Below are 21,121 nucleotides of genomic sequence, written 5' to 3'. Positions count from 1 at the left end.
CTGGCCATACCTCACGCCAGCACACAATGGGATTTAACTAGCTGAATAAATGGGCGGGAGAGAACACATGAAAAGAAACATTGACAATAGCAGAAAAGCTGCCAAAGACAAAAATAAATTATATATGTCCCGTCCCAAACTTTGCAGAACTTGCCGACTTGCACGCCTAGCTTGTAAAGTTCAATGAAGAGCTAGCCATCTCTCAAATACCCTTCAGTGACATCCTGGCATAACTGCCCCAAAGGCTGCCACCCCATAGGTCAAAGGAGCTTGCCCCTGTTTCTGAGCAGAAAGGCCCACTTCCTGCATGCCAATCTAATCACCCTAGTGAACCAATAGAAGATGACTCAAGAACCAGAAATGAAAAGGATTGTACACTTTCCTCATGTCTTTGATCTTTGCATGTACATGGTTAGCAACTTGTGTAAGGACCTGAAGTCTTCCTGCTGGGTACTCAGTGACTCCCTGTGAATGCTTGGGAGGGACTGCCCCCAGGTTTTCCTGGAAACTGGATACCACTTGGAGATGGAAGTAGTATCACTATTTCTGGTAAAAAGAGACAAAAGGGATCTTTGCAGGAAAGTGCTGCAACCTCCAACATCCTTCTGTCTGAAACAACTGCTGTCAGAGGAACTAGTTTTACCACTAGGAACCGCAATTGAAATGAAGCTATTGGAGCAAAGGATGCCTGTATGAGTGCTTTCAGAACCAAGCCTAAGTCCCGTGAAGGGAACAAGAATTTCCTTGGTGGTCGTATATGGTTTACGGACTACATGAAGCATTTGTTCAATGGAGTTGTATGCCAGACAAAACCTCAAGTGCCGATTTTTAAAAATGTCTAGAGCTGGGAACACAGGAGAGAAAATTTCGCTGAGCAAACAGAACTTCCTTCCTTCATATCCTCATATGTAGCGTTCATGGTCTTGTGGTCTTCGCCAAGGTCTGAACCACCTCAGATGAGAATCCCTGCACCTCTAGTCTGGCCCATTCAATAGCCAGGCTATTAAGAGTCTCACTGGATTGGGGTGCTGCCATTAACTTTGGCATAAAGGATCTTGTTTGACCGGAAACAGGATTGGTGGTGCTGAATGACATCTGGGGGAGCAATGAAAACCAAGGCCTCTTCGGCAGGTGGAAAGCACCTGTATGGCATAAACATGTTCATAATCAAGGACACTGGAGGAAGACAAAACACCAATTGAAAAATCCATGGCACTGTGAATCCACTTTTTTTCACTTCACCTTAGTACATTGTTACAAATACCGGAATCTGTGTGTTTGGTGGACTCTCTATGAGAAATACCACTGGAATGTACCATAGAGCCAATACTAGTTGAGGTACTTATTGTGGGAAAATAATTTGCCTAACTGATCCATTAGTGGATCCTGCTTTCCTAGTAAGTAGACTGCCTGTAAGCAGCTCTCTGTCCAGCAAAAAGTTTATGTAATGAAAGTAACAGGAAAAGACAGACACTTGGTGCTCCCTTGGTGGGCAATGTAAGCTACTGCTGTCTTGTTGCCAATCAACAGCTTCACTCGGGCCCCTTGGAGAAAGATCATGAACGGCTTGCAATGCTAGAAAAAACTGCCTTACATTTAAGTCAGTCAGAGCATCTGCATTCCACTAGGCTCCAATGGCCTTGCACTTGTCTCTTCAGGCGGGAGGTAGACTGGCATCCAACGTCAGAATTATTCCATCTCCTGGGCTGAGAGGCACACCACAAAAGAGGCACCACACTGGTGTCCAAAACTCCAGTTCTTACTAATTTGTGCAGACACAAAGACTTTATGATCCATAGGCAGCCCATCCATTTGACTGAGGAAGGCAAATTGAAAAGACCCCATGTGCCACCTGGCCCAAGGCAGCACTGGAATGGCCGCTGTAAAATGTCCCAATGGGCCCCTCTCTCTCAGATTCCCATTGTGAGATTTTGGAGAAGGAGATCACTATAGCAGAAGTATTAGAGGTGATCAAACAAGCTAAGACCTCTAAGACTTCAGGGCCGGATGGCTTTTCCACAGCATAATACAAGAAATTTGCAACTCAGTTAGCACCCCATCTCCTCCAGTTTTTTATGGCAATACAGAACAGCGTGGACCTGGTCACAGACTCTAATAAAGCTGATATATGTTTAATACCTAAGCCAGACAGGGATTATACTGATGTAGCCAATTACCGCACAGTATCCCTGATCAGTAATGAGCTAAAACTCCTGACCAAACTATACGCAACTTGATTTAATAACTTCCTATCACAATTTATTCACATTGACCAGGTTGGGTTTGTACCAGGGAGACAAGCCACAGATCAGATTAGATGAGTGGTAGATCTGATCTCTGTCTTGCGATCTAACTGGGATGGTGCGGCTGATAGGCGGGGCATGCTCTTACCACTGAACCTGCAAAAGGCCTTTGACTCTATATCCTGGTCTTTTCTGTTTCATATCCTAAGGAAATGGAACTGTGGACCGAAATTTCTTACTCTAATGAGGGCTTTATATTCAACTCCATCCGCTAACATTATTAGGTATGGTCGTACATCGGACCCTTTGCACATCCGGAGAGGAACTAGGCAGGGGTCTCCTTTCCCCACTCCTCGTCATAATTGCTATTGAGACATTGGCGATAGCTATTAGATCCAATCTCAATATTTATGGCATTGAAAGCGGTGGCAAAACGTATAAATGTGGCTTATTTGCCGACGACATGCTGCTATTCATATCGGACCCTGTCATGACCTTACCCAATTTATTTGCCTTGCTATCTGACTTTGGAGCCGTCTCTGGATTAAAGGTAAATCAGCTAAAATCGAAAGCTCTCAATATAAACATCCCAGATGGGGTCTTAAATTCTATACGGCAATCCTTCTCCTTTAAATGGTGTACACAGGAGCTACCGTATCTTGGGGTTAAATTGACCTCTGACATTGCTACACTATTTCAGGCAAACTATACTCCTTTATACGATGCTACAGAACGTGACCTGCAGACCTGGAAAAACCCATGATCTTTCCTGGATGGGTAGAATAGCGGCCATCAAGATGACAATTCTCCCTCACATACTATATTATTTTAGATCTCTTCCGATACCAATTCCTTCTGTTTTCTTCCGGCAGTTACAGTCCCTGATATATAAATTTATCTGGGATAAGAGTGGTTGCCGGGTGGCCCACTCTACCCTGTACAGGTCCAAATGGCGAGGTGGGCTGGGAGTCCCACATTTCTTGCGATACTATAGGGTGGCACAACTGGTCCAATTATACCAAATTTTTGCTGAAGGATACAGAGCCGACTGGGTCCAATTAGAGGTGCAAGCAATTCCGACCATTCCATTGGATCTTCTAATGTGGCTCCCTGCAAAGGAGCGTCGGGCAGTGTTGAGCCCGTCTTTATCCCACTCTTTGCGTCTGTGAGACACAGAATGCAATTTACACCCCTTAAAACCCCCCATCTGCCAGTAGCCCCTTTTCAATAACCCTCACTTCCTACCGGGTCAACAGATCACCCAATTCACGTGGTGGATCAACAAGGGTCTTTACAGAATTGCTCACTTTATAGATAATAAGGGGATAAGACGACTTGACTATTTTAAGTAAACTTTACAAATGCCCCCCACAGAGACTTATCACCTGTACCAAATTATCTATTTCATGAGAACCTTGTTGAAAGACCAGGTGGATATAACCACTAGGACCCTTTTTGAAAACCATTGTATACGAGAACCTGAATCAAGGGGAGGGATAACAGAGTTATATACTATTCAATAATCAGGGTAACAAACCTTCCTACCAAACGGCTTGGGAATCGGACCTAGGGGAAATAGTGGAAGAGGAGGTGTGGACAAAATGGTCAACCATGCTGCACAAAGGCATACTCAACACCTCATTGGTAAAGGCAAACTATAAGGTGCTAGCGCATTGGTACCTTGTCCCTACAAGGCTAGCAAAACTATACCCCCGTGCTTAACCCCTTTGCTTTCGGGGTGGCGAACATGAAGCAGATATGTATCATGTCTAGTGGTCTTGTCTGAAGGTCCGACATTTTTGGATCAGAATATTCAACCTGATCTACTCAGTGACAGGACAAAATATACCTAGAGAAGCCAAAATGGGGTTGTTTACTGACCTGTCGGAGGAGATCCCCAGACATCTACGATCTCTCATATTTTTCATTCTCCTAGCGGCTAAAATAACTAGCGTGTGCATGGAAATCACCTGTAATCAGGATACCTTGTGTGATATAACTAGCGTGTGCATGGAAATCACCTGTAATCAGGATACCTTGTGTGAAACACAAGGTATCCTGGATTGTGATCAATGAAAAACTGGCCAGTATAAGACGGGATAAGCAAACTAGGTTTGAGAAGGTGTGGAATCCCTGGATTGCTTATCTCCAAGCTCCCTGATTGCTGGGTTATTAATGATTTGAGTCCGAGGTCAGGGGGACCCATCCCACTCTGTTCTACTCTATCTAATTCTTAATTTCCCTTTTTGTTTTTTTTCCCTTTCTCCGTTCCCTCATTTTTTTAGACGTTGGTTCGGTTACACCATAATGATGGCGGGAGGGGAGGGGGAATATTTGGTTTTGTATGATGCTATCAGGGGACAAGGAAGTCTCTCTAGCCAAAATTTAACCTTTCTTACTATGTTTTGTTAATATGTATTTGATAAGGGCCACTGATCATATTGTATATTGCTTCCTTGTTTCAACAATCTTCTGATAAATATCTGAGCATAATGTTCTATATGCTGTTTTGAAAATGTAATAACAACTATTGGAACAAAAAAAATGTCACAATGGGCACAATGCAATCCCTCGCTGACATAAATGCTGTCTCCACGACTCTTCATACGCAGATTTATATTTTGTCGTTTTGGATATCCACTTGACATATTTGGGCATGAAAACTACTTCAAGATCCTTCAAAGCTTAACCTTTTTCTGCTCGGCTTATAGCAGAATGATGGCCCGGCGGTGGCTCAGTTATCCTGACTGAGCGTCATATGACGTCCTGCAGGACAACAGGCCGGCACGCAGCGCAGCGATCGGAAGTTCTGTGTGTCAGTCTGACACACTGCATCTCCGAACGTGGTATGGAGCCTCTGACGGAGGCTCCTTACCATGTGATCAGCTGTGATCAATCACAGCTAATCATTGCATGAACCAGGAAGTGACGGTAAATGGCATTCCTCGGTTTGCGCTGACAGGGAGAGCTGATCGACGGCTCTCCCTGTCAGAGGGGGGTCTGCGCTGATAATCAGCACATTGATTATCAGCGTAGCCCCATCAGATGTGCCACCACAGCTGCCAAAAAGGTGGCCATCAGCTGCCAGTCAGTGCCCCATCAGAAACGGCTGTAGGTGCCCACAGTGCCAATCAGTGCCCACCACAGTGCCAATCAGTGGCCATCTCAGTGCCCTACAGTAACACCTGTCAGTACCTCATCATCAGTGCTGCCCAGTGCCACCTGTCAGTGCCAATCAGTACCGCCTATCAGTGCCAATCAGTGCCGCCTGTCAGTGCCCATTAGTGCCACCTGTCAGTGCCCATCAGTGCCACCTGTCAGTGCCACCTATCAGTGCCCAACAGTGCCGTCTATCAGTGCCCATCAGTGCTGCATATCAGTGCTGCCTATTGGTGCCCATCAGTGCTGCATATCAGTCCCGCCTATCAGTGCCCATTAGTGCTGCATATCAGTGCCGCCTATCAGTGCCCATCATTTCTACATATCAGTGCCTCCTCATCAGTGCCACCTTATCAGTGCCCATCAGTGAAGGAAAAAACAAAATTTTATAATCGAAACGAAAAAAACTTTTTTTTTTTTTCAAAAATTTCGGTCTTTTTTAGTTTGTTTAGCAAAAAATAAAAACCCCAGTGGTGCTCAAATACCATCAAAAGAAAGCTGTATTTGTGGGAAGAAAATGATAAAAATTTAGTTTGGGTGCAGTGTTGCATGACCACGCAATTGTCATTCAAAATGCAACAGCACTGAAAGCTGAAAATTGTCCTGGGCAGGAAGGGGGTGAAAGTGCCCGGTAATGAAGTGGTTAAGAAGGGGTTAACTGCTTTTCCTGTTTGTTCACTAGTTGACTGAACTTGGAAAAGGATTTCTAGGACAAGGTTATGATGCTTTGCCAGCTCCTGGCTTACACCTGCGACAATCAAAACATTGTCCAAGTAGTGGTAGAGCCTTATCCCCAAAGACAAATTACTGCCACTACTGCCAAAAAATGTTCAAAAGTTCTTGGTGCCGTGCCAATTCTAAAAATGACAAACATCTAAACTGGAAGGGACAGCCAGCCACTACAAATCTCAGATGTCTCTAGTGTTACACACTGATTGGTATATGGAAGTATACGTCCGGCCGGTCGATTGACTCTAACTGGTCCTCATTAGGGATGGGCGAACGGTTCAGCCCGAGCATAAGTTCAGGCCGAACTTTCGTTGTTTCGGACATTTCGGCCCCTCAAAACGACTACAATGCATTGCATTGAAAAGTGCATTGCAAGCCCTGATTGGCTGAAGCAGTAAAAGCTTCAGCCAATCAGGGCACAGAGCACTGTCAGAGTCATGATTGGACACTGTCATCATGACTTTATCCAATCATGGCTCAATCCCACCCCACAGTATAAAAGTATTCTTTAAAGTGGTTGTAAACCCTTACAACACACTTTTACAGTACCTACAGGTAAGCCTAGATTAAGGCTTACCTGTAGGTGCTGTAAATATCTCCTAAACCTACACGTGGGAGTGACGTCACGCGACTCTGGCCAGTCACAGAGCCGGAGTCCGCAACCCCGGAAGGAAGATGGACGCTTCCAGCTGGCGAGGAAATCGTCAGACATCGCAGGCTCCTGTGTCAGGTAAGTGACACATAATGGGCTACTATGTGATGCATAGTAGCCCATTATGCTTTACCTTTGCAGGGAAACAAGGAGGAAGTAAACCCATGAGGGTTTACTTCCTCTTTAAATGGCAGCCATTTTCAGTGTGATTTCGGCATGGAGAGGGATAGAACAGGGCTCTGTTCAGTGCTATTAGTTAGTGTGCTATACTGTGCTATTTTGCTTCAATTGTCAGTGAGAAATATTAGTTTAGTGTCAGTCTAGGGATAGTGTGAGTGTAGTGAGGAGTACCATCATTCAGCTTTGCATAGTGTGCAGCTAAAGTAGGGACAACTCAGATAGATTCAGTGTAGTGAGACCGTGTCAGTAATCTTGACATTAGTGTATAGCTAGAGAAGGGACAGTTCAGGTAGCGTCAATGAAGTGACGGTTGAACACCGTCTATTTGATTGCATTACTGCCAGTTTAACGCCATTTACTTCTGTGTGCGTTACTGCCAGTTTAACGCCATATAGTTTTGTGCGTTACTGCAAATTTAACGTCATTTACTTCTGTGTGCGTTACTGCACGTTTAACGCTATTTACTTCTGTGTGCGTTACTGCGAGTTTAACACCATTTACTTCTGTGTGCATTACTGCAAGTTTAATTTCATATAGTTCTGTGCGTCACTGTACGTTTGGCGCATTATATTGCAGTATATTATAGTGTATCCATGGAGTGTGTCTGTGTAGTGTGACTACTCAAATTAAAGTGCACCAAACACCACTTTACATTGATTAAAGTGCATCTACGTACAGATTTCCACTTCTTCTTTACATTTGCTTATAAGCACCGCCCCCTCCCTCCCAATAATGTCTGGGAGGACAACAAGGAGAGGCAGACGTTCCCTTGGCTCTGTGAGGGGGCCAGCAACAAATGTGTCCACAGGCAAAAGGTGGACGTGGTGGTCAGTCCTCAGGCAGGGCATCATTTCCTCTGTTTGGTGAGTTTGCCCGTGCTATCCAGCCACAGCATGCAGAGGAGGTGGTGGACTGGCTTACTAAACCTTCCTCATCCTCCGTCACGCAAGCTGAGACAAGTGTGCAGTTGCCCTGAGTGGATAAACCTGCCTTCTTGTCCACATCTATTCCTGCCATAGCCCCAACATCAATCATGGAGGAGTCAGTAGAGTTATTTGACCACAGTGTCAGCCACTTGCTCCTTGATGATGCCCAGCCATTACTGGATTCAAATGTTGGTTCTGAGGTTGAGGATGACAGGAACATGAGCCTAGAGAGAGGGGAGAACACTGGTAGACAAATTGGCATTCATGTTCCCCCAGCCGCAGCATATTGCCAAGTTGTCTTCAGTGGTAATGATGATGATGGAGGAGATGGAGATGATGATGATGATCATGATGAGGTCACTGATGCAACTTGGGTGCCAGATAGAGCATAGGAGGAAACTGAAGGTGAGGGGTCACAACCCCAAGGAGGCCGACATCAAGAAAGAGTAGAGAGCAGCCACCTTATTCCATCACATTCTGCAGCTGTTATCTCCCAGCCCACTCCCCAAAGCTTAGCTGTCTGGGCCTTTTTCAGCACATCTGCAGCAGATTGCACTGTTGCTATCTACAAACTGTCTCAGGCACATAAAACGTGGCAAAAACACCAGCCATTTGGGTACCACATGCTTAACAAGGCATTTAACGTCCAACCAATCAGATAGTTGGCAAGAGCACCTAAAAGCCACACGAAAGGGGCACAAATCTGTCCCTCCTCCTTACCCACTTCATTCTGCCCCTGCTATACCGAGTCATTACCTCTCAGCATCCCCCACTGACAGGGATGATAGTACAGGGTGTCCCAGGTCCTAGCAGCACATCTGCCAGCAGCACACCACCAGCTGTAGACTGTAGTCGGCAAATTTCTCTGCCGCATCTGCTGCAGCGGAAAATAAAAAAAATACAGTCCCTGCCACCCACATGCCCAGCCTCTAAATGCAAGCTTGTCAAAGCTGTTGGCTCTCCAACTTCTGCCTTTCAGCCTGGTGGATTCTGCCCCCTTCTGTGAATTACCACAATGGCAGGTTCCCAGTCGCTACTACTTTTCACGTAAGACCGTTCCATCTCCCTACCATCAAGGGAATGTTCTGGCATCGTTGGGCAAGGCAGTCAGCTGTAAAATCCACCTTACTGCTGACACGTGGTCCAGCAAGCATGGGCAGGCATGATATATTTTGTTTACAGCACGCTGGGTAATGCTGCTTGCAACTCGAAACGATGCAGGACAGGGCTCAGTGCTGCAGTTTGTTGTGCCCCCACATCTCCATACAGCTGGTGGTGATGATGCCAGACCTGTGAGCTCTACCTCCTCCTCCATGCCCTCCTCTGCAGAATTGTCCTATGAACATCAGGTACCCCCTAAGTGTTCAAAGGGCTATTCCCAGAGTCAGGCTAAAAAGTGCCATGCAGTGCTTCAGCTGGTGTGTTTAGGGGACAGGAACCACACTGGAGCAAATATTTTTGCAGCTCTGAGGTGGTTCACACCACACCAGTTGGATCCAGGAATGGTGGTGTACAATAATGGCTCAAACCTCCTGTCCGCCCTTAGAGAGGGAAAGTTGACACATGTGCCATGCCCAGCACATGTCCTCAATTTGGTGGTGCAGCGTTTTCTAAATACGTACCCAGGGTTGCAAGATGTGCTAAAGCTGGCCAGAAGGGTCTGTAGCCATTTCAGGCAGTCATACACAGCCAGTGTTCGGTTGGCGGAAAATCAGCAGAAAATCCTACTCGTAAACCGCCTGATTTGTGACATGCCCCCAGGTGGAACTCAACTTTGTCAATGCTGCAACGGCTATAAATGTAGCAAAGGCCCATTAACGAGTACCTGTGTGAATACGGTATGACTACAGGCTCAGACCACCTCTGCTTTTTTCCCCACGCCAATGGCTGATCATTAAGGATGCATGCACTGTATTGTCACCATTTGAGGAGGCCACAAGGATAGTGAGCTGTGACAGTGCATGCATCAGTGACACAATCTCTGTTGTGTTCCTGCTGGAGCAGACTCTGTGTGGCATTATGGACAGGTCACTGGAGGCAGAGCAGCAGGAGGAAGAGGAGGACTTCCTTTCCTCTCAAGGCTCACTTTATCCAGACACCATCATTCCTATGTCACAGAACACACAGGAGCAGAGAGGGGAGGAGGAGGATTCTGGCACTTTCATAGGCTTCGAAGAAGAGGAAGACGTGCATCAATCTGTAAGAGATGGCTTTCCAACCCCAGGACCCTTGGAAGTAGTATGTGGCTGGGAGGAGGAAGTTCCAGATGCTGTCATCCTGAGTGACTCAGAGAAGTCTGCTTCTCAAGCCTCTGCAAATTTGGGGCGCATGGGAAACCTCATGCTTCAAAGCCTGCGAAACCCTCCTTGACCACCGTTATAAGGAGAAGGTCTCAGAATTCATCCCGCCCCCACAAAAAGTGCAGAAGATAAAATCTCTTGAATACACGTTAAAGAGGATTTTATTGAACGTTCTTCCTGACTCCAGTAGGTTACAGTGTCGTGGAAAACATAGTTTTGAGTCTTCTGTTGGTCAAGAGAGGAGCGTTGGAGAAGGTGTCCGCCTAAGTGAGGCATTTCGGAATTTTTTTAGTCCTCGCCACCCAGGGCTGTCAGCTTGCACATCCCATCAGCAGCGTCTGCATCACATGGTGGACGATTACCTCGGGGCCAAAACAGAGATGGCGAGCTTTCCAGCTGACAATCCACTGGCTTACTGGGTCATGAGAATAGACCACTGGCCTGAACTTGCCCAGTATGCTATTGAGTTGTTGGGCTGCTCTGCATCCAGCATGCTTTCAGAACGGACATTCAGTGCTGCAGGAAGTTTTGTCACTGATCATAGAATGCGTCTGTCCACTCCGTGGACCGTTTGACTTTTATAAAAATGAATCAGTCCGGGATTACCAGCTATGAAGCCCCTGATGCTGATGTCACTGATTAAGTCTTTTTGGGATGTGGAATCTCTGCAGGACTTTGAGGCTGTCTAGCTTTGAGGGTGTTCAATCATTTCATCTGAAAGAATGTTTTTGGTATAGGCTTCATGGGCACAATTAACAGCACCTGTTTGACAGGTGCATATCATTGCAATTTTTTTTGCCTTCATCAAGAGCACCTCTATAGTGTTATGGTGGGAAGGCGTCCCCGACACCCAAAGAGTAATTTTTCTGCACTTGTTTGACAGGTGCATATCATTGCAATTTTTACAGCACGGTCAATTCTTGCTTTTATCAAGAGTACCTCTATAGGGTTACGGTGGGAAGGTGCCACCAACATCCAAAGACTTTTTTTACGCACCCGTTACTTCTATCCAAAGTCAAAGTGACTCCAGAATGTATCCAAAAAAATCTCTAATCAAAATCTCTAATCTGGTTTCCAGTGCACTACATTGTGGCCTCATCATACATACTGGCTCCCCAGATGTTGCTGAGCAAAATAAAGGCAGCTTGCAGGGTAAAAGTCAATTTTTTTGGCTTTATAAATGCAATTATTGCTGCAGCAGATTCTAGACATGGTACAGATCTGCCACTTTACAGGTCGACTAAGGGTTCCCCCAGGCACTATATTGGAAGGAATTTCATTTTTATGCTTTCACTTTAAAAATCAAAAAGTCACTGCTCATTTAAAAATGTAATTTTTCATAAACTTTTTTTTATTGATACATGTCCCCCAGGGCCGGACCCGGACCCCTATAACCATTGTATGCCCAATTACTTGCATATAAGCCTTCAAAATGGGCACTTTTGATTTTTGACGTTTGGATCCTAATGACTTTAATGGGGTTCGTTATTCGTGTCTGAACGTTCGCAGTGTTCGAAAGTTCTGGTGCGAGCCAAACAGGGGTCCGTTCGGCCCATCCCTAGTCCTCATGCTGAACATTACTGTTTGCAGGGACTCTATCTTGCACATTTTGTTGTGTATGTACCCATTTGATTTCTTCAAACCCAGACAGTAAGGAAAGCTCCTGATGCCTTGGGTACTAGAAAGAATGGGGAGAAACCCCCAGATTTGTTCTTTTGGTGGCACCAGCACTATGGACTTGTTGCAATATAATTCTTATACGTAATCTTATAGTAATTCTTTCTTCTTGAGATCTGCTGGTCATGAATGAAAGGATTTGGTGATTGTACTCCCAGCTAACTGTCTTTGTCGCCCAAACCCTCCAAAAAGGAGGCTGTCCTGGCTCCAACTGGAAGACACTGGATGGGCCCACCTTCAAAAGACTTTACAAATGTCTAGCAGCCTGCTATGGATTGGATTACATGTAAATAGGAAGTTTGAGCCCTGTTTACTGTGATCTGGTAAATTTCAGCCTGACCTATTAGATCTGGCCACTTGAACCCTTCTGAAGATCGACCGATTTGAGCAAAAAGATTGGCTGCTTCCTCTTATTAGACTGTGGCCACATTCTGGACATTTCTTCTGTCACTCGCTTAGTCCAGCATTTTGCCAAACAATAGCCTCCCATTATGAAAAATGTTACAAAGGGCTTGTGTGGGAGCTTCATCCACCCTCCAGTGGCACAACCACAAAGCTCTCATGGCGGTGACTGAATGTGCCAGCCCTAGAATTAGGTCTATTGAAGCCTCGGGGTTAGCAGCCAGGTTCAAGTCCTCCAGAACCGTGCCCACTCCTGCAGGTTCCCCTTGAATTAAGGCCATTTCATAATGCTTTAAACATCACGGAGCTGTTGCTTTACCACAGGCAAAAAAAACTGCCACAGTTACATTTTCTGCAAGTCTGCAGGCCAGTTCACCACAACTTCTGAGTCTGCATGCACACTTTTGAGGTGTTCAGGTGCTTTTTCAATGTATTGTGCCATGTTATACATGCGTTCCATAGAGAAAAAATGCAACATGTTGTACTTTTGTTGACTGTACTGGAACACACTGCACTGGTGTGAAGTAGGCCATTTGAATTCATGGTAAACACTCTTCATGCATTTTTGACTCTACTAAAAACACATTGGATCCATGGGATTCCTAAAGGTATTAAAAGGCAAAGATACTTGCGCACCTGACGCTGGCAGGCCCCGTCCACTCCTGGAAGTGCATTGTTTAAACATGCATTAGCCAGCTTCATTGAATAAAGCTTGGGGACTTTTATTGTAAATTGGTCTTCTTATCAGATCTCTCCCATTCTTCATCAATGAGTTTTTAACTCTCCGTCGTTATGGGAAAAGAAGGCCCTTCCTTTTCACATTTGGAAATATCTGCATGTGTTTGCAATGGTTGGGCCTGCATCTTGCCTGTGACATGGATATTTGCTGCATACTTTCCACTACAGCCTCTAGGTTTTGAAATGTGTGCACCCGCTTCCTTATCCGTTGTCATTTGAGGCAATCCATGCCAATTGACTTCCCGTCACAGGGCAAGGCATTTTCTATTGCGCTGATTTAAGCGCATGTGAGCCACCTGAGCTGCTTGAGGAGCCTGGAAGCCGCCCATGTGAGGAATGCAGATTGTCCTGGTCAGGGGATGACCAATGGAGGGTCTTGAGTATTTGCGTTTAGGGCTTCTGCTCCTAAATCATGCAAAACACCATACTCTGCATTCCTTGAGCACTCTTTTGAAGATATGTCCCACACCACCCCCCTCGTACCTTTGCTAGTCTTCTGTGCCACTGGGTGTGGTGAGCTCATATCTGCAAAAAATATGGAAAAAACCCATAAAGAAAAGACAGGTACCTTGTCTATTTAAGGCCCATCTGCTTTCATCCACTTACTTCAGAAGCAGCAGCAGGTGAGTCCAGGAAGCCTTCCAGAGGTAGACAGGAGACACAGAATCTGAGGCTGGGTTCACACTGGTGCAACGCGACAGCCGTCCTACTTTGGATCCGACTTTGCCCTGCGACATGAAGCCGACATTCGTCCGACTTTCAATGAACGGGGATCCGACTTGGATCCCCGCCAATGCCTGGCACTGTGTTTAGTATGAATCTTGAGGGGGAACTCCGCGCCAAATTTTCAATAAAAAAACAGCATGGGTTCCCCCTCCAAGAGCATACCAGGCTCTTGGGTCTGGTATAAACCTTAAGGGGAACCCCCCTATGCCGCAAAAACAGCGTGGGGGTCCCCCCCAAATCCATACCAGACCCTTATCCGAGCACGTAGCCCGGCTAGTCAGGAATGGGGGTGGGGACGAGCGAGCGCCCCCCCTCCTGGACCGTACCAGGCCGCATGCCCTCAACATGGGGAAGTGGGTGCTTTGGAGCAGGGGGGCGCCCCACCCCAAAGCACCTTGTCCCTAGTTGATGAGGACAAGGGCCTCTTCCCGACAACCCTGGCCATTGGTTGTCGGGGTGTGCGGCCGGGGGGCTTATCGGAATCCGGAGCCCCCTTTAATAAGGGGGCCCCCAGATCCCGGCCCCCCACCCTTTGTGAATGAGTATGGGGTACATCGTAGCCCTACCCATTCACCTAGAGAAAAAAGTGTCAATGAAAAAACACAGTACACAGGTTTTTAAAGTAATTTATTAGGCAGCTCCGGGGTTTTCTTCCGACTTCGGGGGTCTTCTTCCGACTTCGGGGGTCTTCTTCCGACTCTGGGGGTCTTCTTCCGACTCCGGGGGTCTCTCCGGCGTCTCCTCCCGGTGTCCTGATCTTTTGCCGGCTTCTCCGCTATCTTCTGCAGCTCTTTTGCTAGCGGTGGCCTGGATTTCTGCCTTCTGCCTTCTTGTCTTCTGCCTTCTTGTCTCTTGTCTTCTTCCGATGTTGGCACGACGCTCTCTCCAGCTGGAATGCTCTCTGAGCCCTCCGCAATGGATTTATATAGGCAGTGACCCCGCCCCCTTATGAGGTCACAGTCCCTGGGCATGCTGGGAACGTGCCGTTATAAGGGGGCGTGGTCAACATCACCTTATGACGGCACGTTCCCAGCATGCCCAGGGAATGTGACCTCATAAGGGGGCGGGGTCACCACCTATATAAGTCCATTGCAGAGCGCTCAGAGAGCATTCCAGCTGGAGAGAGCGTCGTGTCAACATCGGAAGAAAAGAAGAGGGAAGAAGACAGAAGTCCGGGCCACCGGGAGATCAGGACACCGGGAGGAGACGCCGGAGAGACCCCCATAGTCGGAAGAAGACCCCCAAAGTCGGAAGAAGACCCCGGAGATGCCTAATAAATTACTTTAAAAACCTGTGTACTGTGTTTTTTCATTGACACTTTTTTCCCTAGGTGAATGGGTAGGGGTACGATGTACCCCATACTCATTCACAAAGGGTGGGGGGCTGGGATCTGGGGGCCCCCTCATTAAAGGGGGCTCCTGGATTCCGATAAGCCCCCTGCCCGCAGACCCCGACAACCAACGGCCAGGGTTGTCGAGAAGAGGCCCTTGTCGTCATCAACATGGGGACAAGGTGCTTTGGTTTTGCCGGTTTTTTATTTAAAATTTGGCGCGGAGTTCCCCCTCAAGATCATATGAGCACAAGTCGCATGCTGAAGTCGGATCATGCGAGACGGCGATCCGACTTTGATCCGACTTCAATGATAGTCAATGGGCTGAAGTAGGATCAAAGTCGGACCAAAGTAGTACAGGGAGCATTTCTAAAGTCGGAATGACTTGTGTCGGACCAGTTAGGACGGCTCCCATAGGGAAACATTGAATTTCACACGTCATGCGACATGAGCTCCCAATGTCGGAGCGTTTGTCGGACCAGTGTGAACCCAGCCTGAGACAAAAAACAGCCAGACTGTCTAACCCCCGGGAACACACAGCACAGCAGGGGAGCAAACAGCAACAAGTATTTACCACACAAGAGAAAACTGGCAGGACTGCAGAGAGAGGAGAGAAACCAATTGCTCTGCCGGCTCTAAGAATGTTTAAGCTGCTGCTTGGTGACTGGCGAGCACTACCCTGCGTTGCCCGTCTCCCTGCCCTCTGTGATATCATCCACTGCCGCTCTCAGACTGAAGACAAGGTCAGGAGAGCAGTGCTGCCTATACAAGGCAAGAAAAACACCAATGGTGACACTGCAGAGCTTACTAATACCACACATGTAAAATATTTGTGCTATCTAAGCAACATTGCCCAAGAGAGGCTGAACATGGAGGGGCGGTGCGTTAGGGGGGATATCCTTGCAGCAAACAAACTACTTACCCCTGCAATCCACAGGTAGCCTGGAGCAGACCAAAAAAAAGAACACTTCGGTGGGGGAGGGGCTGTCTTTTATTTAGCTAGGAAGAGGTGGTAATATGGGCGCCAGATGAGGCGTTAACCCATTGTGTGCTGACGTGAGGTATGGCCAGGAAAATAATATACATATACATTTCTTTTTCACATCCCCAAATACCATGGGTCTTCTTCGATACAGAAGGTTTTGATTTTTGTTCCATTGCTGTAAACAGACATTTTAGATACCTGTTGCAATCTTTTGAAAGACAAAACTTCTCACATCAGTTATATATTGTTTTTCAGTGAAACTCTCAGATGTATCCTGTGAAAGGTAGGTGCAAGCTAACTGGACAAAAAGAAACACGCATCAATATAAATCCAGTAAAGAATTATGAAGTCTAAAGACAGTTATTGCTTATATGGGCAGTTCCCGGGTTACAAACAAGATGGGGTCTGTAGGTTTGTTCTTAAGTTGGATTTGTATGTAAGTCAGAACAGGTACATTTTTTAAGTGTAGCTCCAGCCAAAAAATGTTTAAGTTTTTTGGATAGCATTGGGAAGGGTTAACACCCCTGTAACATTTGTGTTGCTGTCTGTGCTCCTGTTTAGATTTCACCTCACTTTCTGTCCCTAGACAATTGGATTTTGACAATTTTGGGTAGTTGTGGAAGCAAGGATTGGTGATAAAGCTTCAGTGAAGACACCTTTCTCCCATGATAACTTTTACAGGAGTTCCTAGGGGTAGATTTACTCCCATTTCCTGTTGTCTTGCTCAGTTTGTAAGAGTCGTTTGTAAGTCAGATGTTTGTAACCCGGGGACCGCCTGTATGGGAAATTATCATTTATACACTCTTTACTTCATAACAAAAACATTCAATCCTCATTTTTTTCATTCCTCCTATATAAATGTTGTACATGGATGTCTCTAGCTATGTAGCCAGATCCAGACTGTAGTTGCAGCACACTGAGCACTCCTATACCTGGTAGCCTTCCAGAAGAGGATAGAACATTTTGAATAAAAAGACAGTCACACTGGTGTCAGGTGATATCATTTCGTCTGATGTAACATGGACAGCTTTATATTTGCTGAGCAAACAGCAGCCTTCTTCAAAGTCCTGTCAGAAATGAGTTGAAAATATGCACTGAATTATCTGTACATATGATATTTTGGTAAACACATACGCTTTTGTTTAATGCAGTTTATCACATATGCTAACAAACAAATATATAACAGCTGTCAGATCAATCATGACGCACATTTAAGCAAACCTATAGGATTTTTTTTTTAATTATAGGGTTCAAAAGAAATATGGAGGCAGCTGTTTTGAAAGGTGGATGCTCTGAGGCTGTTAATCTGTTCTATGCTACACAGTATTACACAGAATAGTTACCCGGCTATGCCTGGTTTCAGAGTCACAGAGAACAAGTAAACAGCAACTAAAAGTTAGAAGTCCTTATCTCTAACTTGTTCCAGGTTAGAGAATGCTAAAGTATTGAAGCCAACGCATTAGCATGACCTCCAGTCAAACAGCATTTTCAGAAAAAGAAGGCAGCCAACTTATTTTTTTTTTCGGAAAGGCTTAATTTAACTTGTTTTTGTAAGAGTGCTGTTACAATTTAATACGTGTTATATTTAGATTATATTAAAGTGATTGTAAAGTCTTTTTTATTTTCAAAGAGCAAACATATTATACTTGGTTTTAGACAGAGCAGCTCCGATCCTCCTCTTCTCGAATCCCCCTGGCTCCTCCTCCTTTCTGCATACCTCCATAGCAAGTTATAGGGGCACTCATGCAGGATTGATCCTGAGCTGCACTGCTTGCATCCATGGACACACACAGCATGGCTTGGCCCCACCCCCCACTTCCTCCTCATAGGATTTAAATGACAGCAGTGGGAGCCAAAGACTGTAGCAGTGGGGAGAGAAGAGAGAGCTGCTGCAGACGTGCACAGAGCTGAATTGAGTGAGTAAGGTAAGTATAAAGGGAGTGGGGACGTGTGAAGGGGCGATACTAGAACCTAAAACATTTTTACCAAACGGAAAATAGATGTGAGCCGCTTTAAAGAGGTGCTGATTCTAAGCCCACCACTGTGAGTGCCGGCTGGAGGAAGGAGCTTATCCCAGGTCCAGACTTCAATGCATAGTAAAATGCATATCTCCACATTCACACAGATCCGCTGTAGTTAGGTATATGGCAACCTCAGCCTGGTCTCCCACCAGGCCACGCCCAATGCATTTCGCTCCACCTCTTGGAGCTTACTTATGGGGTTGGGCTGAGGTTGCCATATACCTTAGGAGATATCCTTTTTACTAAATATTTATTACATTAATGAACAGAATGCATTAATGTAAAACATGTTTAGGCTTTCAAACCACTTCAATATTTAAATGCTGAAATATATTATAGATATATTGGGATTGATTTACTAAGGGTAAATAGGCTGTTCACTTTACAAGGTAGTTTTCACATTGTAAGGGAATTTTCCCTTAGACCCCTTGCACACTGGAGCCACCCGTGCATTAGCTGTTTAAGCCAAAGAAAGGGTTAAAAATGCCTGTGTTGCGGCGCTTCCGAATCACTTTTCAGGCACTTCGGAAGCGCTGCCCATTCATTGCAATGAGCCGGGGCATTTTGGGAGTGCTGTATATGGCACTTGTTTTCAGACACTTTACATGCGCTATTTCTAGCTCTAAAAACGCCTGAAAACCGCCTCAGTGTGAAAGGGGTCTTATGCTTAGTAAATGAGTTGAAGCTCTGTTGACATCATCCAATTATGTCCTAGCACTTTATTATGTATTGTCTGCAAAGTGAATTTTTACCACATTCACTAAGCTAAATTAGCGTATTTACTTTTAGTAAATTGACCCTATTGACCATTGACCCTATTGACCCTATGGTGCCTTACCTGTTCTTCATATCCTGGGAAAAATATGAACTCTCTAGAAAGAACTCTTCTCAGAAATGTAAATGATTTGTAAACATCATCTGAAACACAGATGATACAATTAGAATACATTATTGAATAGCACTTTGGTTATCTCAGACAACACTGATACAGGGGGACCTAATCCAGATAAGGCCACAAAATCTCCACTTTAAACACAATCCAAAAGCATTGTGTTGCACTTTGCAACTATGGATTGCAATACCTGGGAGCTCTACAGCACTATCAAAAGCCCAGAAGCTGATCAGTTTAGCTTATGGGCATAGTTCTGGACCACAGCTGTCCTTGACAGTCAATAATTCCAATATAGTTCCATTACTGAACTCTGTAGGCATCCACTGGATCAGTTGAGACAGCACTAGGATAAATAATTGTTAAACCAGTGTCTTTTTATACCAGCAACTGGGATTTGAATGGTTATGTTTTCAAGTAATTGCTAAAAAGGCTGTGACTGTTGGGAATTCGTACTGAATATAGTGCTCCAGCATTTCTAAAATTGTATGAAGAGCTGGCATTGAATAAAGAGTTAAATCTGTGTTGAAATACACAGATTTATGATTAAGCCCCAAACTGGGTAAAACACATTGGGGGGGGGGGGGTCTTTCATGTGTGGAGACCAAGCTGAAGCCCCTTTTACATGTTTTGTGATTATCAATTCCTTTAATGGTATGCAGGAGGGCACCATTTTTTTATAGTCCAAAATTGAGCCTGATGAGCTTTCATACCAGCCAGCACCTGGAAGCAGCAAGAGCTGGCCGGGGCAACATACCAGGGCATTCTAAGTACTGGTTTAGTTTTGTTTCTGGGTGGTTACTGTACTGCTGAATGTCATGATTTGTAGCTGTTTTTTGCTCAAAAATGCCAAAAAATACTAGAGAGGGCTTAACCAGGTGTGATCAACTGGGAAGAGAAAACTATCAAAATCTAGTGCTTATTGGACTGGTGCGAAGTGGATGTAATGCCGCGTACACACGAGCAGACTTTACGGCAGACTTGGTCTGGCGTACCGGATTTTGTTTTCTCATAAGTTGGATGGACTTAGATTTGAAACATGTTTCAAATCTATCCGACGGACTCGAGTCCGGTCGAAAAGTCGCTGTATGCTAGTTCGATGGACAAAAAGCCACGCTAGGGCAGCTATTGGCTACTGGCTATGAACTTCCTTATTTAAGTCCGTTCGTACGTCATCGCGTACGAATTCGTCGGACTTTGGTTGATTGTGTGTAGGCAAGTCCGTTCATTCGGAAAGTCCATCGTAAAGTCCGTTGAAAAGTCCGCCGGGCAAAGTCTGCCATAAAGTCCGCTCATGTGTACGCAGTATAAGACTTTGAAAACGGAGGTTGTTCATAAAATGTTTACCTAAATGAATGTTTACTTCATTGGGGTTTTTAGTTAGCCTTTAAAGAATTCTGAAAGCTTGTGTTTGTAAATGTAATACATTGCATGAAACTATTTCAAAAAGTTCCTATTACCCGAACCATTCTCAAAAAATAATTCTTAGTGCAGGTGTGGTTCAATCATGCCATTAAGCACAGTAATTTTGTGTATCACATTGTATCTGAACACTGGCTCAACTTTCTACCAAAACTGGGATTATTGTAATTGGATTCATTCTTAAATTTCATTAAAAAGTATGCTTCTGGTTTATCACATATGTAAGAAAGTAAATCATACCTTTGTTGAAAGTCTGTGCCAGTTTACAAGCCAATACAACCAAAGCAGGACGTATGTACATATTAACTAGTTGGTTTCTGTAGGAAGCACCCATCAGAAATGTGACTGCTCGTTTGTTCACCAAGTCTTCAGTCATGTCATGATTATTATGTTCAAACAAAACTACCTGACCATCCACAAGGATCATAAAGTTTGAATGTAGGTGTAGACTGGACCGAACCACTTCATCAACAGGTATGTTACCTGTAATACAAAAAAATATATAACACAATGTAGAGATCCCAACTTAAAATGTTAGCTTGCATATGAGTTAATAGAATAAAACACAGAAAATCACAAATAAAAAATATTAGTATTTTTTTTAATGTGCTCCAGATGTGCAAGTACAAAAAGTAAAAGTTATATTAAAATCAGCTATATTGTAATTTGCAATCAGCATAATTTAGATGAAACAGAACAAAAAAACCCCACATTGGTATATACTGTAGCTATCCGCATAGAA

At 45.0% G+C, this 21,121-nt stretch overlaps 1 protein-coding gene across 2 annotated transcripts in view; it reads right to left on the bottom strand.

Moving 5' to 3' along the window:
• Nucleotides 1-21,121, bottom strand: part of LOC141140621 (dihydroxyacetone phosphate acyltransferase-like) — a 102,403-nt gene that overhangs the window by 14,189 nt on the left and 67,093 nt on the right. The window contains exons 10-13 of one of the 2 annotated variants that reach the window (XM_073628006.1): nt 20,620-20,862; nt 18,907-18,986; nt 16,980-17,114; nt 16,246-16,341 (exon numbers count right to left, since the gene is read on the bottom strand). In XM_073628006.1, coding sequence (XP_073484107.1) covers nt 16,285-16,341; nt 16,980-17,114; nt 18,907-18,986; nt 20,620-20,862 — 515 coding nt within the window. In that variant the 3' untranslated portion in view covers nt 16,246-16,284. Of the gene's footprint in view, nt 1-16,245; nt 16,346-16,979; nt 17,115-18,906; nt 18,987-20,619; nt 20,863-21,121 lie in introns of both variants that reach the window. The other variant, XM_073628005.1, reaches the window with a different exon arrangement.

The sequence above is a fragment of the Aquarana catesbeiana genome, linkage group LG04, assembly GCF_042186555.1.
Source record: "Aquarana catesbeiana isolate 2022-GZ linkage group LG04, ASM4218655v1, whole genome shotgun sequence".
Classification (NCBI taxonomy): domain Eukaryota; kingdom Metazoa; phylum Chordata; class Amphibia; order Anura; family Ranidae; genus Aquarana; species Aquarana catesbeiana.
The sequence above is the reverse complement of the archived record's forward strand: the minus strand, read 5'-3'. Positions and strand labels throughout refer to the sequence as shown.